This window comes from Carassius gibelio, chromosome B19, assembly GCF_023724105.1.
Source record: "Carassius gibelio isolate Cgi1373 ecotype wild population from Czech Republic chromosome B19, carGib1.2-hapl.c, whole genome shotgun sequence".
In the NCBI taxonomy this organism is placed as follows: domain Eukaryota; kingdom Metazoa; phylum Chordata; class Actinopteri; order Cypriniformes; family Cyprinidae; genus Carassius; species Carassius gibelio.
The window spans coordinates 12,776,705-12,793,173 of NC_068414.1; the positions used below are offsets into that span (position 1 = coordinate 12,776,705).

Sequence of the window (16,469 nt, forward strand, 5' to 3'; positions counted from 1 at the left end):
CGTGGCCACCAAGTAAGAAGAATAAGATGTGGAAGAGTAGGAAGAAATGAACAGCAAAGACGTTAACGTTAGGTAGAAGATGCATAGAAACATACAAACTATATTGCTTGTAGAGCTAACTCCGTGGCGCTTCTGGGGACCGTAAAACTATCAGGGTGCTGACGTGGCTTGGCCGGCGGTGGTGTAAGCGCGACCGATCTAATCTGAAGTTGTCAGAATCAGAATCAGAATGAGTTTTATTGCCAGGTATGTTCACAGATAGAAGGAATTTGTTTTCGTGACAGAAGCTCCGCAGTGCAACATAACAGCGTCAGAACAAAAAACACAATAAGGAATAAAAAATACAAATAGGTGGGTAAGGAATGACAATATACAAATTGACAATGTATGGCATGTATATTACAATGAGCATATATGTATGTACATGTATATTATGTGCAAAAATAAAAAAAATACGTGTATGTGTATATAAATATAAAGTGTATAGGTTCCACGATTATTGTCAAGTGTTCATGAGATGAATTGCCTGAGGGAAGAAACTGTTCCTGTGTCTGGTCGTTCTGGTGCTCAGTGCTCTGTAGCGTCGACCAGATGGCAACAGTTCAAAGAGGAAGTCTGCTGGATGTGTGGGTCAAGAGTGATTTTGACAGCCCTTTTGCTCACTCTGGATAAGTACAGTTCTTAAATAGAAGGGAGGGTTGTACCAATGATTCGCTCAGCTGTCCGGACTACCCTCTGTAGTCTTCTGAGGTCAGATTTAGAAGCTGAGCTGAACCAGACAGTTACTGAAGTGCAGAGGATGGATTCGATGATGGTGGAGAAGAACTGTTTCAGCAGCTCCTGTGGCAGGTTAAACTTCTTCAGCTGGCGAAGGAAGTACAACCTCTGCTGGGCCTTTTTCACAATGGAGTCAATGTGAATGTCCCACTTCAGGTCCTGAGAGACAGTGGTGCCCAGGAACCTGAATGACTCCACTGCAGTCACAGGTCTGTTCACGGTAGTGAGTGGGGGGAGAGCAGGGGGGTTTCTTCTGAAGTCCACGATCATCTCCACTATTTTGAGTTTGTTAAGCTCCAGGTTGTTGAGAGTGCACCAGACAGCCAGCTCTTTAACCTCCTGTCTGTAAGCTGACTTATCATATGCAATCATTAGTGTACAGGGAGAAGAGCAGTGGGGAGAGAACACAGCCCTGGGGAGCTCCGGTGCTGATTGTACGGGTGCTGGATTTGTATTCACCCAGCCTCACTAGCTGCTGCCTGTCTGTCAGGAAGCTGTTGATCCACTGACAGATGGAGGTGGGCACAGAGAGCTGAGTTAGTTTGGGCAAGAGGAGGTTTGGGATGATCGTGTTGAAGGCCGAGCTGAAGTCCACAAACAGGATCCTCACATAAGTCCCCGGCCTGTCTAGGTGTTTCAGAACATAATGCAGTCGGATGTTTACTGCATCGTCCACAGACCTGTTTGCCACTTTGCCACTTTGATCTCCTTTTCCAGTGTGTATTTAGCCTGTTTATACAGGACATTGTCCCCCTTCACGTAAGCATCTTCTTTGGCCTGACGGAGCTGTCTGAGTTTTGCAGTGAACCACGGTTAGTCATTGTTGTAATTTAGTTGAGTCCTGGTAGGAATGCATATATCCTCACAGAAACTGATATATGATGTTACGGTCTCTGTGAGCTCATCCAGATCGGTGGCAGCAGCTTTAAAAACACTCCAGTCAGTGAGGTCAAAACAAGATCGTAAAAAAAAGTTTACAAACACAAACACAGATTATCCAAGCCAAAAGCCAAGCTGCAATCAACATAGGGGAAACAGGAACATCAGCCACTCAGAGTAAGCAAGCTAGAGCATCAACTGGGAACACGCATACAGGAAACAATGAACGGAACACAATAAATCAAGCACAGACATTATAAAGGTTAATGGGAAATGTAGTTTGTGTTGAAATGTAAAGGTGTAGTAAGGAGTGCCCCTGGGGGAGCTTATGGACAGTCTGGCTGGTGATTGTGAGAAATTATTTGTGTCTATACTGTATGTAACTGAAATATGTTATGGTTGCATTATCAGTGATCAAGCTTTATGCAAACAAGCCTTTTGTATGTCACAGGCATTTGCCACATCTCTCAAACAGAGAACCAGGAAATGATTCTAGTTCTCTCCAGTTAGGAGTCTGTAGTCTTCTGAGGTCAGATTTAGAAGCTGAGCTGAACCAGACAGTTACTGAAGTGCAGAGGATGGATTCGATGATGGTGGAGAAGAACTGTTTCAGCAGCTCCTGTGGCAGGTTAAACTTCTTCAGCTGGCGAAGGAAGTCCAACCTCTGCTGGGCCTTTTTCATAATGGAGTCAATGTGAATGTCCCACTTCAGGTCCTGAGAGACAGTGGTGCCCAGGAACCTGAATGACTCCACTGCAGTCACAGGTCTGTTCACGGTAGTGAGTGGGGGGAGAGCAGGGGGGTTTCTTCTGAAGTCCACGATCATCTCCACTATTTTGAGTTTGTTAAGCTCCAGGTTGTTGAGAGTGCACCAGACAGCCAGCTCTTTAACCTACTGTCTGTAAGCAGACTTATCATATGCAATCATTAGTGTACAGGGAGAAGAGCAGTGGGGAGAGAACACAGCCCTGGGGAGCTCCGGTGCTGATTGTACGGGTGCTGGATTTGTATTCACCCAGCCTCACTAGCTGCTGCCTGTCTGTCAGGAAGCTGTTGATCCACTGACAGATGGAGGTGGGCACAGAGAGCTGAGTTAGTTTGGGCAAGAGGAGGTTTGGGATGATCGTGTTGAAGGCCGAGCTGAAGTCCACAAACAGGATCCTCACATAAGTCCCCGGCCTGTCTAGGTGTTTCAGAACATAATGCAGTCGGATGTTTACTGCATCGTCCACAGACCTGTTTGCCACTTTGCCACTTTGATCTCCTTTTCCAGTGTGTATTTAGCCTGTTTATACAGGACATTGTCCCCCTTCACGTAAGCATCTTCTTTGGCCTGACGGAGCTGTCTGAGTTTTGCAGTGAACCACGGTTAGTCATTGTTGTAATTTAGTTGAGTCCTGGTAGGAATGCATATATCCTCACAGAAACTGATATATGATGTTACGGTCTCTGTGAGCTCATCCAGATCGGTGGCAGCAGCTTCAAAAACACTCCAGTCATTGAGGTCAAAACAAGATCGTAAATCCTGCTCTGCTTCATTAGTCCATCTTTTAACAGTCCTTAATACAGGTTTAGCTGATTTTAGTTTCTGCCTGTAGGTCAGTATAAGATGAACCAGAAGGTGATCAGAACGTCCCAAAGCTGCTCATGGAACAGAGTGAAATGCATCCTTTATTGTTGTGTAACAGTGATCCAATATATTACTGTCTCTTGTGGGACATGTGATGTGCTGCCTGTATTTTGGCAGTTCAAGGGAGAGATTGGCTTTATTAAAGTCCCCAAGAATGATTAGAACAGAGTCCGGGTGTTGTTGTTCTGTGTCTGTGCTGAGCTGATCAGCGAGTTTCTGTAAAGCTGAGCTCACATGCGCTTGTGGAGGGATGTAAACACTCACCAGAATGAACGTGTGAAACTCCCGCGGCGAATAGAACGGCTTGCAATGAAGAGTGTTTCGAGATTTGAGCAGCACGTCTTCTTTAACACAGTTACATCTGTACACCACTGTTCATTGATGTAAAAGCATGTCCCGCCGCCGCGCGATTTCCTCGTTGATTCTGCATCGCGGTCCGCTCTGGACAGCTGAAAGCCCAGCAGATGGAGCGCGCTGTCCGGTATGGCGTCATTCAGCCAGGTTTCCATGAAACACAGAGCAGCAGAGTGTGAGAAATCCTTATTTGTCCGAGAGAGCAGAAGCAGTTCGTCCGTTTTGTTGGGTAGAGAGCGGAGATTTGCCAGATGGATGCTAGGCAACGGCGTTCGAAATCCGCATTTTCTGAGTCTCATGAGCGCGCTCAGCTCTTTTACCCCGTCTGCGTGTCCTGAAGCGCTTGATCAGCGCAGCCGCTCCGCCGACAAGAATGTCCAGCAAAACATCAGAATAGTCGAAAACCGGTGATATATCGGGAGATGTGTTTTGCCGAATGTCCAGCAATTCGTCCCTGGTGAAACTGATTGCAGGAATATAACTAAAGACAGGACAAACTAACAAAAACACAAAAACAACTGCAGAGCACATCACGGAGGCAGCCATCCTGTATCGGCGCCAGCATACATTGCAGGCTTTTGAAGGCAGCGATGGCCTAGAGCGTCATCCAGCGGAAGGTGGGCACAAGTGTGTTGCTACCGGCTCCTCGACGGCAGGAATGGAGAGGTAGCCTTTGTTTTTCGAGCTGTGCACGTTGGGAGAGCATCGACGAGACAGTAGGCCGCAGCCTAAGAGAAAATGGTGTCTTCCAGCTTTTAGTCAGCTCCTCATGGAGTTCCAGCAGAAAGGGAGCGGACCTCACGTGCTTGAGCAGCAATGCGTTTTAAATTAATGCAAAATGAAAGATTAATTTTTTGGCTTCAATATTCTCAGGGAAAATTGATGTTCCCATAGTGTAAGCTATCTTATGCAACACGAGAGGACTCTAGTAAGAGAACTCTATTATACATAAAACCATTGCAGTAGAAGTAAAACAAGAAGTCTCTTTTGTGACAGTGTCACAACCTTATTATTGATTGTAGTGTTACTAAAAATTTTGGAGCACTTCATGATTCCTTCTGCTGACCAGCTTTTTGAAGATGCTGATTTAATTTTCCAGCAGGATTTGGCTCCTGCCCCCACACTGCCGAAAGCACCAAAAGTTGGTTAAATGACCATGGTGTTGGTGTGCTTGACTGGCCAGCAAACTCACCAGAAGTAAACCCCAGAGAAAATCTATGGGCTATTGTCAAGAAGAAGATGAGAAACAAGAGACCAAACAATGCAGATGAGGTGAAGGCCACTGTCAAATAAACCTGGGCTTCCAGACCACCTCAGCAGTGCCACAAACTGATCACCTCCATGCCACGCCGAATAGAGGCAGTAATTAAAGCTAAAGGAGCCTCTACCAAGTATTGAGAACATGTACAGTAAATGAACATACTTTCCAGCAGGCCAACAATTCACAAAAAAAAATAATTTATTATTCATTATGAAGTATTCTAATTTGTTGAGAATTGGTGTTTTTTTCTTAAATGTGAGCCAAAATCATCACAATTAAAAGAACCAAAGACTTAAACTAATTCACTCTGTGCACTGAATTTATTTAATACATGAGTTACACAATTTGAGTTGAATTACTGAAATAAATTATCTTTTCCACCACATTCTAATTTATTGAGATTCACCTGTACACAAAGAACAAGTCAGGATATGAAACTCACAGTTTAAAACGTAAATCACACATACCCATAAAAACTCTTGTATACCGTACAAAAAGCTAATCTCCCTCTAATCTGCCCAGATATACCTAGTCAGATAACCCCGCCCCCATTACCTACTTTCTTACATGCTTCACAAGTGCAAGCACAAAAGTTTACAAACACAAACACAGATTATCCAAGCCAAAAGCCAAGCTGCAATCAACATAGGGGAAACAGGAACATACGCCACTCAGAGTAAGCAAGCTAGAGCATCAACTGGGAACACGCATACAGGAAACAATGAACGGAACACAATAAATCAAGCACAGACATTATAAAGGTTACTGGGAAATGTAGTTTGTGATGAAATGGTAAAGGTGTAGTAAGGAGTGCCCCTGGGGGAGCTTATGGACAGTCTGGCTGGTGATTGTGAGAAATTATTTATGTCTATTCTGTATGTAACTGAAATATGTTATGGTTGCATTATCAGTGATCAAGCCTTATGCAAACAAGCCTTTTGTATGTCACAGGCATTTGCCACGTCTCTCAAACAGAGAACCAGGAAATGATTCTAGTTCTCTCCAGTTAGGGGGAACATCACATGCTGTTTAGCTGTGTTGTGTCTCTGTCTGTGATTGCATGTAGTGAAATGGCTGAAGCAAGTGTTTCAGCAGAGCAGTTCAGCTGTTCAGTGTGCCTGGATTTGCTGAAGGATCCAGTAGCCATTCCCTGTGGACACAGTTACTGTAAGAGCTGCATTACAGGCCACTGGAATCAAGAGGATGAGAAGAGACTTTACAGCTGCCCTCAGTGCAGACAAACCTTCAGACCAAGACCTACTTTAGGTAAAAACACCATGCTGGCTGAAGTGGTGGAGAAACTAAAGAAAACTGAACTCCAAACTGTCCCTGCTGGACCTGGAGATGTGGAGTGTGACGTCTGCATCGGAAGAAAACTCAAAGCTGTAAAGTCCTGTATGGTGTGTCTGAACTCTTATTGTCAAAACCACCTTGAACAACATGAGAATCTCTTCAAAGGAAAGAAACACAATCTCATGGACGCCACTGGACGACTGCAGAAGATGATCTGCCAGAAACATGAAAAACTCCTGGACATTTACTGCCGTACTGACAAGTGTTGCATTTGTGTGCTCTGTGTGGTGGATGAACACAAAAACCACAAAACTGTCTCAAGTGCGGTGGAGAGGACCGAGAAACAGGTATGGCATTGTAGTCTGATTCTGTCTGTTGTGATCAGTGTTAGGCAAGTTACACTAAAAATGTAATCAAATTATTGATTACTGACTCCTTTTAAAAGTAATCATGTTACTGTTCTAATTACTTAATTTCACAAGTAAATTGTAATTAGTTACAATACTAGCTACGTTACTTTTTTGTCTCCTTGAAATTTATGAAGTCCCGGCATACATGCTCCCGATAAATATTTGTTATTAAAGCATCAACATTCACAAAACACTGTTATTTTTAACTGAAGCAAGCTGCTGATGCTGCGTGCATGGTTTGGCAAAGAGAGCTTCATTTATAATCTCTAAAAGACATCTCTGTTCATCATAATCTCACAAATCTATGTTATAACGCAACAGATATATGCATAATAAATCTTTATCTACAATTTGTGCGTTTTAATGAGAGGATTTGTTTGCATGCAAATTTCAACACTGCATTGCTCAATGCTACAAGCACCTGTTATAGCTTAAATAGAAACTACGCATACAATTGCACCTGTTAATCATTTATATTTTATATTAGTTCATGGAGCTTTTGTGCAATAACAATTCATGTGTTTTAGATATTTTATGTTCAGATATTTCTATTTTGTGTGAATCCCTTGAATCATTTTATTCTACCACTTCCTGCACACACACACGTCTCTGCACTCGCCTATCAAGTCTTGTCTGACGCGGTGTACTCTGTTGTGTCATGTCTCGCGGGAGAAGGTCTCTGATCCACTGGCACCTGACTCGTCAGTGCGTGTGCTACATCCTTTTTACAATCTCTAGATTATAAAACACTGCATTCTGTCAGAAATTAAACGTGGCAGTAACGTTTAGAGACCTCGGCTTGTAACTATACTCTAATTAATATTTTGAAAACTTTAAATGCATTAAAAAATTACTAAAAAAGTAATCAAATTACAGTAACTCATTACTAAGTAATGCGTTACTGCCAAACACCGGTTGCAACAACAACACATCACATTTCACATGACCTTAAAATTGTATCATTAATAGCGGTAGATTTACATTTTTAGGGTTAGGGTTAGCCTAACAACTAGACTTATCCCCCCAGCTACTTCTAGACTATAGCAGGAAGTCATTCATTTATGAGCTTTTTCATGGTTAAGAATGTCATTCATCCAGTTCTGTGGTACAAAAACAATTTGAACTTTTGTTTTCAGTCAGTGGGCCCTATTTTAACGATCTGAAACGCAAGTGTCAAAGCGCGAAGCGCAAGTAACTTTGTGGGCGGGTCTCGGCGCTGTTGCTATTTTCCCGGCGGGATAAATGGCTCTTGCGCCCGGCGCAAATCTAAAATGGGTTGGTCTGAAGTAGCTTCATTATTCATAGGTGTGGTTTGGGCGTAACGTGAAATAAACCAATCAGAGGGTCATCCAACATTCCCTTTAAAAGCAGGTGCGCAAGTTCCATTATGGATTGCTATTATTATGGCGTATTTACCAGGCGCACGCCAGGAGCGGTTCACAGCCGAGGAGACTGATGTTCTTGTAAGAGCAGTGAAAGACAGAGAAGTTGTGTTGTATGGGGATGGGAGAAACCCACCCAAAATAGTGTCGGTTAAACAAGCGTGGGAGGAAATAGCCACAATTGTTTCATCGATTTTTTTTCCTGGTTCCTGACGGACAAACCAATTTGTCAGATGTCCTTATATACATATATGACCTCAAACATGTCTGATCCTTAATTACTACAATTAGCCTGAATAATTTGTAAGCTAGATTTATGCCTATTTTTTCACATGTTCGTGGCACACCACAATGATTTCCGTCATCTCAAGTGTTAATATTTTTTTAGTGTAACAATTTATGATTTGCAAAAATAACTGTTGCATCTGTGTAGATTACATGAGCAAAGTGTATGCGCGTTGTGCACGCTATACATTATGGTCAAGCATGCGCCCTTAAAATAGCATAAGGAACAACGCGCAACGCGCCACTGACTTTAGTCTAGGTTTTTTCTGGTCAGTGGCGCAATTGTTTAATGGAACAGGAAAATAGCACCAGGGATTGTTTGCGCCGGAACACGCCTCCTTTTTTGCGCTGAACCGCTCAGGGAGCGCAAGTTCATTCACTAGTTTAGCGACGTGCTTCTGTGGAGGGAAAAGCGCGCTTTGCGCGGGTGCAAAATAGGAATGACACATGCGTCGGTGTACAAAGTCAATTGCGCTGGGTGCAAGATAGGGCCCAGTATATTTTTGTGACTTGCTGCTTTTGTCCTACAGAAATACTTGGTTCAGACACAGAGAAAATTCCAGCAGCAAATCCTGGAGCGAGAGAAGAAGCTTCAGGAGCTGAAAGAGGCTGTGAAGACTCATAAGGTGAGTTTTGAGGAAAAAGCAGCAGCGCTGGTTTAGTTAAGACTCTTCTTCAGTTGGTAATTGAGGGTGATTTTCAGTCCCACTGATGCACAGCAGACTGTGTGAGAAGCAGTAAGAGCTGATTGTATTGTGTGTCTTACAGCAATCTGCACAGACAGCAGTGGAGGACAGTGAGAGGATCTTTACTGAACTCATCATCTCCATTGAGAGAAGACGCTCTGAGGTCACACAGAAGATCAGAGATCGAGAAAAGATTGTAGTGAGTCGAGCTGAAGCACTTATAGAGCGAATAAAGCGGGAAATTGCTCAACTACGGAGAAGAGATGCTGAACTACAACACCTTTCACAGACACATAATCACACCTATTTCCTCCAGGTAACACAATGGCCCTCAGTCTTTTCATTACTGTGAGTTTTTACAGATTTTATTGACACTTGAGGATGATTTACTCTCTATGAAATATTTCTGTCTTATATTCTCTGTTTTTTTGTGTCTGTGTAGAGTTTCCAGTCTCTCCCTGTTCCTCCTGGATCTCCAGATGGTCCCAGCATCACTGACAGTTCTTTGGATGTTGTAGGAAAATCAGTCTCTAAAATGCGACAGAAACTGGAGGATTTCTGCAGAGAAGAGACCGAAAAACTTTCTGCAAGAGGTAAAATATGGGAGAATCATTATTCTATTTATCTATCTAGTTCCTTTACACTAAAACTGTATTTCATGTGTGTTGTTTTCTACAGTGACATGCATTCAGATCATTCCCACCCCAGAATATGAGAGCAGGAAAGACTTCCTGCAGTGTAAGTGATGTATGAAAAAATAGGATTGTTGTCAATAAAAAATTATATAACATTATTGCATTTTTTAAATGAATTTTTCAGATATATAGGAAAACATGAAGATTTGCACATTTGGCAAATTTATCAGAATGCACTACATCAGTGTTTTAAAATAAAAGTTGCAGTTATCAGCATTCATATCAACATGCATATCGTCCATAACAACATCCATCACATTTTGTCTATATGAAAACTAACAGATGCGTTTAATGTTTTAATAATTGAAACTACAGATTTTGGTGCACATCATGTTTTTTGTCTCCATCAGATTTCTGTCGATTTACTCTGGATCCAAACACAGTGCATAAACACCTCCATCTGCAGGAGGGGAACAGAGTTGTGACTTACACTGGAACACATCAAGAGTGGCCTGATCACCCAGACAGATTTAGTTTTTGGCATCAGGTGTTGTGTATTGAGAGAGTGCGTGAACGCTGCTATTGGGAGGTAGAATGGGGTGGGGATTATTGTGTCTGTGTATCAGTGTCTTATCAGAGTATAAGCAGAAAGGCATGGGGTGATAAGAGCCAATTTGGAAGTAATGATCAGTCCTGGAGTTTAATCTGCTCTCCTTCCAGTTACACATTCTGTGAAAATAACAAACAGACTGAACTCCCTGCAGTGTCCAACTCCAATAGGAGTAAAATAGGAGTGTATGTGGATCACAATATCGGAATTCTGTCCTTCTACAGCATCTCTGACACAATGACCCTCATCCACAGAGTTCAGACCACATTCACTCAGCCGCTCTATCCTGGGTTTAGGTTTATTTTTCCATTTATGTACAGATTATTTGGGTCAGCTGAATATCCAACAGCGAAACTGTGTGACATAAAATAGATGATCCTTGGATTCTGCACATGCTGATTTGCCTAAAATAGTTAATGGGATTTGACAGATGTTGCTGCTTAGTAACAATACACACTTGTTGATGTAACAGATTTGATTAGATATAAAATAGATAAGAGTAAAGAGCTTCAGATCTTCAGTAGGACTCTACTCTTCATAGAATAATGCATTAACATGTTTGTGGGATTGCGGCAATATTTTATGCGTGTTTAAATTTCTGAAATATAAGTTGTATTGTATTACATGGTTGATGTTATTTGGAATGTCTATGGAAGTTACGTATAGTATCTCGTTTTGAAGAAAGTACCCAGCAATATTGACTTCTCCATATTTGTTCAGTCGTTAAACAAGTGGGATGATTGAAGTATTTGTCCTCCTCCATTAATTGGACGACTGAGTAAAAAAGTGACAATGATGAGTGCTACGATTTGCCCAAAGTTGAACAGTTTTCAACTCTCAGCTAAAAAAACAAAAACAAAACAAAAAAACAATGGCAACGAACTTGTGAAATATTATGGTAGTGCATCAAAATGCAGTATCATCAGTTTTCCAATGAATATTACGTTGTGACGAGTGGGGCAGGGCCAAGAGATGTGGGAACGAGCGAGGAGGAGGAGATGGAAGGATATAAAACTGGAGCGACGACAGTGAAGGACGAGGACCAGGCCTGGGCTTTAGTTTATGTTTGCTTTTTATTTGTGCGCATCAGTCGTCCGTGAGGGGCTGATGCGCTGTTTTTGTTTATTTTTGTAATTAAAGTCTTTATTTGATTGTCCGCCAGTTCCCGCCTCCTTCTTCCCGATGATTATGGAGCAGGGACGTGCACAGGGGGGTTGCTCAGGTTGCCCGGGCAACTGCCCATATGCCCTTCTCGACTCACGTTGCCCTTCCGAGGTGGAAAAAAAATAAATTAAAAAAATCGTACAATGGATGCAGAATTTCACGTAGGCCTAGAGAAAAAATAAATAAATAAAAAAAATCGCAAAGCCTCATTCACTTCCATATTCGGGCACCCTTCCGAAAGTGAAAGTCGGTAGGGGAAGGGCAAACTCTCTTTACGTGGCTGCAGCGCTGCACGCGACCGGCACCTGAGCTGAGCCTGCATGAGCGGCCTTAGAAGGAGATTGTCCGATTGTCACGGTTGTCGGGTGAGACGACTCAACGTTGTCGGAAAAGTAATAGTAAGGTTATAATCGTAAACGAAATCGAACAAAAAAACGGAAACTAGTTGGGAAAAATTGTGTTAACTGAAATAAAAATAAAAACGAGGCATTACAAAAAACGATAACTAACCAAAACTGTAATGTGTGTTTGGCAAAGCTAACTAAAATAAAATAAAATTATAGATTAAATGTCCTTAGTTTTCGTCTTTGTCAATGTCTTTCATAGAGCAAGCGTTCAGCTGCATTTCATTTCCACTGCCATTTCCCTGCATCTCTCACTCGCGAGTCTCTCTCACATAACGTTACTCGCGCGCGCACAGCCCTCCCCTCCGTGCACACCGCGTCTCCATGAGAACGAGTGTTGGAAGCAAGTTTGCGAAAGGTTGGTATCTCGTGAAAACCATTACACAATCACACATTAAAAAGTGGTATACAAATATTTTTAATTCTGAATATAATTTTGTCAGTGTGTTTATGTCGACCCGAGAAGCGATTGCTACTTTAGAAAGTTAACTAGACGCAAGTTTGAGGTAAAATGCACTTGGGTTGTCGATGTCAAAACACTATTTAAGCTGTGATTCAAGTAAGGAATAATTGACGACGGGCCGTTGAATTATTAGAAAAATAATGCACACTTGAGGTGGTGATTCGGTCATTACTCGAAGCGGAGTCAATTATTCCTCTTATACCATGGTTACCACACCTCAAGACATCGATCAGATGATATATTTAAAGGGATTCGTTCGGTTTTTGTACTTAATCGCTATTGTGGGTAGGACTATTGGTCCCACTTTATATTAAGTGGCCTTAACTACTATGTACTTACATAAAAAAATAAGTACAATGTACTTATTGTGTTCATATTGTATTGTAAAACACTTTTGCTGCTATTGAGGTGGGATAGGGGTAAGGTTAGGGAGAGGGTTGGAGGTATGGGTAAGGGTGGGATAAGGTGTAAAGTATGGGTCAACAGTGTAATTATAAATGTAATTACAGAAATTAAATACAGATGTAATTACATGTAGTTTTTTTTTTTTTTAAATATAAGTACAATGTAAAAACATGTATGTACACAATAAGTACATTGTACTAAATGATTAATTAAAATGTAAGTACATAGTAGTTAAGGCCACTTAATATAAAGTGGGTCTGGACTATTTCTTCCGCATCTCACCCAACGCTTCTTTTGCTGGTTTCACAATGTCATTTTAAAACTTTGATAGTATTATAGTATTAATAATATATTATATATAGTATTATAGTATTAATAGTATTAATATATAATATTATAGTATTAATAATATATTATTATAGTATTAATAATATATTATAGTATTACAGTCCTTCATATAGCCTATATATTTTTTTTTGGGTGAGGGGGGGGGGGTGAGGGGGGGGGTGAGTGCCCTTTTTTAGATCAGAGCAACTGCCCCTCAAAATTCCTGTGCACGTCCCTGTTATGGAGTTTTGATTATTACATACATTATGCTATTTTTGTCTTCATTTCTAAATATTTGTATTTATCAGTATATATTACCATATATGGTCAATGCACATGCTAAAGTATATATAAAAATATCAGCACTAGTTTCCCTTATATGGAAATGTATTATATAATATATACTGTAGCCAGTGTTGGGTAGTAACTAGTTACATGTAACATAATAACGTAATTTAATTATAAAATAAAAGTAACTGCAATCAGTTACAGTTGCTGAGAAAAAATGTGTAATAAAATAACAGCTACTTATGCAAATGTTAAGGATTTCAAAGGGGGTTACATCTGCTTTATTTCACACATACAGATTTAAACATTTGAAAATTTTCAATTGATTTATATCATAAATTGCTGGGACTGCTCAAAAATATGAAACACCAATGTTTCAGGAGTTTAGAACAGGCTTATTTAATAACTCTTTTATTTCTTATATGGGTTTATGTATAGCTATGCTTCTTTTTTAAAAGATTAACAGTTTTTCCCCCCCAAGGCATTATCATAGCTATATAAAGATTTCATTTCAAAAACGGTATCACAGCTAATTAAATATTTTTAAATATGGATTTAATCTTAGAATGATCTAGAAGCAAGTCTGATTTTGTGGTGGCTGTACTTCAAAGGGGACGTTGATCTTCTGTAAGTTGGTATGATTCTTAAAGGTCTTCCTGAACGGTCTGCAACATACTTTGGTTAAAATTCCTCAGTGGTTGTGTAAAACAACCAAGCGGCTACCTTCTGGTCTCTCTCGTAAAACCAACATGGAAATTATTAAAACTGCAATTCATCGACTGGCTCCAAAAGGGAGTCAATACCATTGACTCCCCATGTTAAAATGCCCAAATTTACTTTTTAAATGCTAATGAGCTCTGCTCACCCGCCCCTTTCTTCCATGGAGGTGCAAAGGCAATTTGCAAAGAATCACAAAAAAATATAAAGTGTGCTCAGTGGCTCTGATGGCAGGAGAAAATTAAGATTCTTATGTTCTTCTATATCACAACACTACAATACACTTGCATTGCTTACAAGACATTGTCACTACAGCTGCTGGAGTGTGGAGAAAATGATGGATTTTGAACTGGATGAGGGCAAAAATTTGCTAATATTGGACAGTACTGTACATCTTCGGTTGTGGGTGGGGCCTGAACAATATGACATCATACTGCTTGAAAAATCAAAACAACTTGATAATTGAGGCGGTTTAGGATTTTGGCAGATCAATAATGGAGTGGATGGATTTTTAAATTGTAGGGTGGTTTTGTCCACACATCGCTAAGATGCATTTATATGCAAACACCAAGTAAAGGTGAATTTTGCATCCAATGTCTACTTTAAAACTGAAATATATTCTTAATTCAAGTGAAGGATTTCGAAAGCCTGACCAGTAATGTGTGTTGAGCACTACTATAAGGTTTACCTTGTCTTGTTTGCATGTTTGAAAATGATAAACAGTAGCAAACATTAAACATTTTGAAAAGTTATCAAAAAGTAAACAAATGTAATCAGTTACTTTAATAAATAATTGAAAAGTTACACTACTTATTGAATTATAAGTAGGGTAACTTGTAATCTGTAACCTATTTCGTTCCTTATGTGATGCTGATCCTCATTTGTTAAACACTCAAGCACAATCGCACAAACATGTGAGTTTGCTGATTCTTTCTACAATGTAACTGGAAGGGGGGAAAGACGATAGCATGGACAGACTCACACTTTCACATTGAAAGCAGCCTCTGAGATGTACACACAAATGCGAAGCTGTCCATTTCATTCCAATCACTTAAAATGATTGTGCCACTCAATGTAACGAGGGGCGCTGATCCTTGCGTGTAGCACACACACACTGGCAGATCAAGTGAGGCAAGCGGGATGTGTGTCAGTGTTAAATCACCCAAGCCTGACCGCTCAAACTGTGAATTTGCCATTTCTTCTTTCGAGGAATCTAGGAGGGGTGAAACATAGGTGCAGCAGGGGACCAGCGAGCGAAACAGGAAGATACTGGGGCTTTCAAATGAACGCAGAGATGCTCAATGTAACGAGAGGTGCTGATCCTCACATGCAAAACACACTGGAATTATCAAAGTGCAGTGGGGACAGCAGGGAAACCTGATTGCTTAGCTCTGTGGCTTTACTGTTTCTATCTCTAAGAGAGGAGAAATGAGAGGGCAGGGCTGCCTTCATTTAGATGTCTCTGCGTGGAGGCTACCCAGAGGCAATGCACTCATTACTCCTCTGCATGAGCCACACTCACAGCATGACATTTGCAACAATGTCACTAGAAAATTTGCTCTTTAAAGGGTTGGTTCACCCAAAAATGAAAATTATGTCATTAATAACTCACCCTTATGCTGTTCCAAACATGTAAGACCTCCTTTTATCTTCGGAACACAGTTTAAGATATTTTAGATTTAGTCCGAGAGCTCTCAGTCCCTCCATTGAAGCTGTGTGTACAGTATACTGTCCATGTCCAGAAAGGTAAGAAGAACATTATCAAAGTAGTCCATGTGACATCAGAGGTTCCATTGGAATTTTTTAAAGAATCGAAAATACATTTTGGTCCAAAAATTGCAAAAACTACGACTTTATTCAGCATTGTCTTCTCTTCCGTGTCTGTTGTGAGAGAGAGTTCAAATCAAAGCAGTCTGGATATCCGGTTTGCGAACGAATCATTCAGTTCACCAAATCGAACTGAATCTTTTTAAACGATTCGCATCTGTAATAATGAGTTCAAACAAACCAATATCCCGGAGTAATGCATGCACTCAAACAGTACACTGACTGAACTGCTGTGAAGAGAGAACTGAAGATGAACACCGAGCCGAGCCAGATAACGAGCAAAACATTTCTGTCAGACGCGTCCGATTCGTGAACTGAGGAGCTGATGATACTGCGCATGTGTGATTCAGCGTGAAGCAGACCGACACACAGGGCGTCTGAACTGAACTGATTCTTTTGGTGATTGATTCTGAACTGATTCTGTGCTAGTGTTATGAGGGCGGGTAAACCGAAGGCTTGAATCAAGTGCAGTCATCGCAAATGACGCCATTACGTCGAGCGCAAAAGAACCGCTGAACCGTTTTCTTCAAACGGTTTATTGAATCGAACTGTCCGAAAGAACTACTGATGATCCGAAAACCGATGCAACCGGTTCTTCACTCGTGAACGAGTAAGTCTATTGTTCGTTATCTGGCTCGGCTCGGTGTTCATCTTCAGTTCTCTCTTCACAGC

General features: G+C 41.0%; 1 protein-coding gene across 1 annotated transcript; it reads left to right on the forward strand.

Annotated features, from left to right (window-relative positions):
* Positions 1–1,767: 1,767 nt before the first annotated feature.
* Positions 1,768–11,358, forward strand: LOC127979098 (tripartite motif-containing protein 16). Its single transcript, XM_052584242.1, has 7 exons — positions 1,768–1,918; positions 5,663–6,541; positions 8,802–8,897; positions 9,040–9,273; positions 9,400–9,550; positions 9,636–9,695; positions 10,003–11,358. The coding sequence occupies exons 2-7, from the start codon at positions 5,924–5,926 to the stop codon at positions 10,572–10,574; spliced, it is 1,731 nt and encodes a 576-aa protein (XP_052440202.1). The 5' UTR covers positions 1,768–1,918; positions 5,663–5,923; the 3' UTR covers positions 10,575–11,358.
* The last annotated feature ends 5,111 nt before the right edge of the window (positions 11,359–16,469 follow it).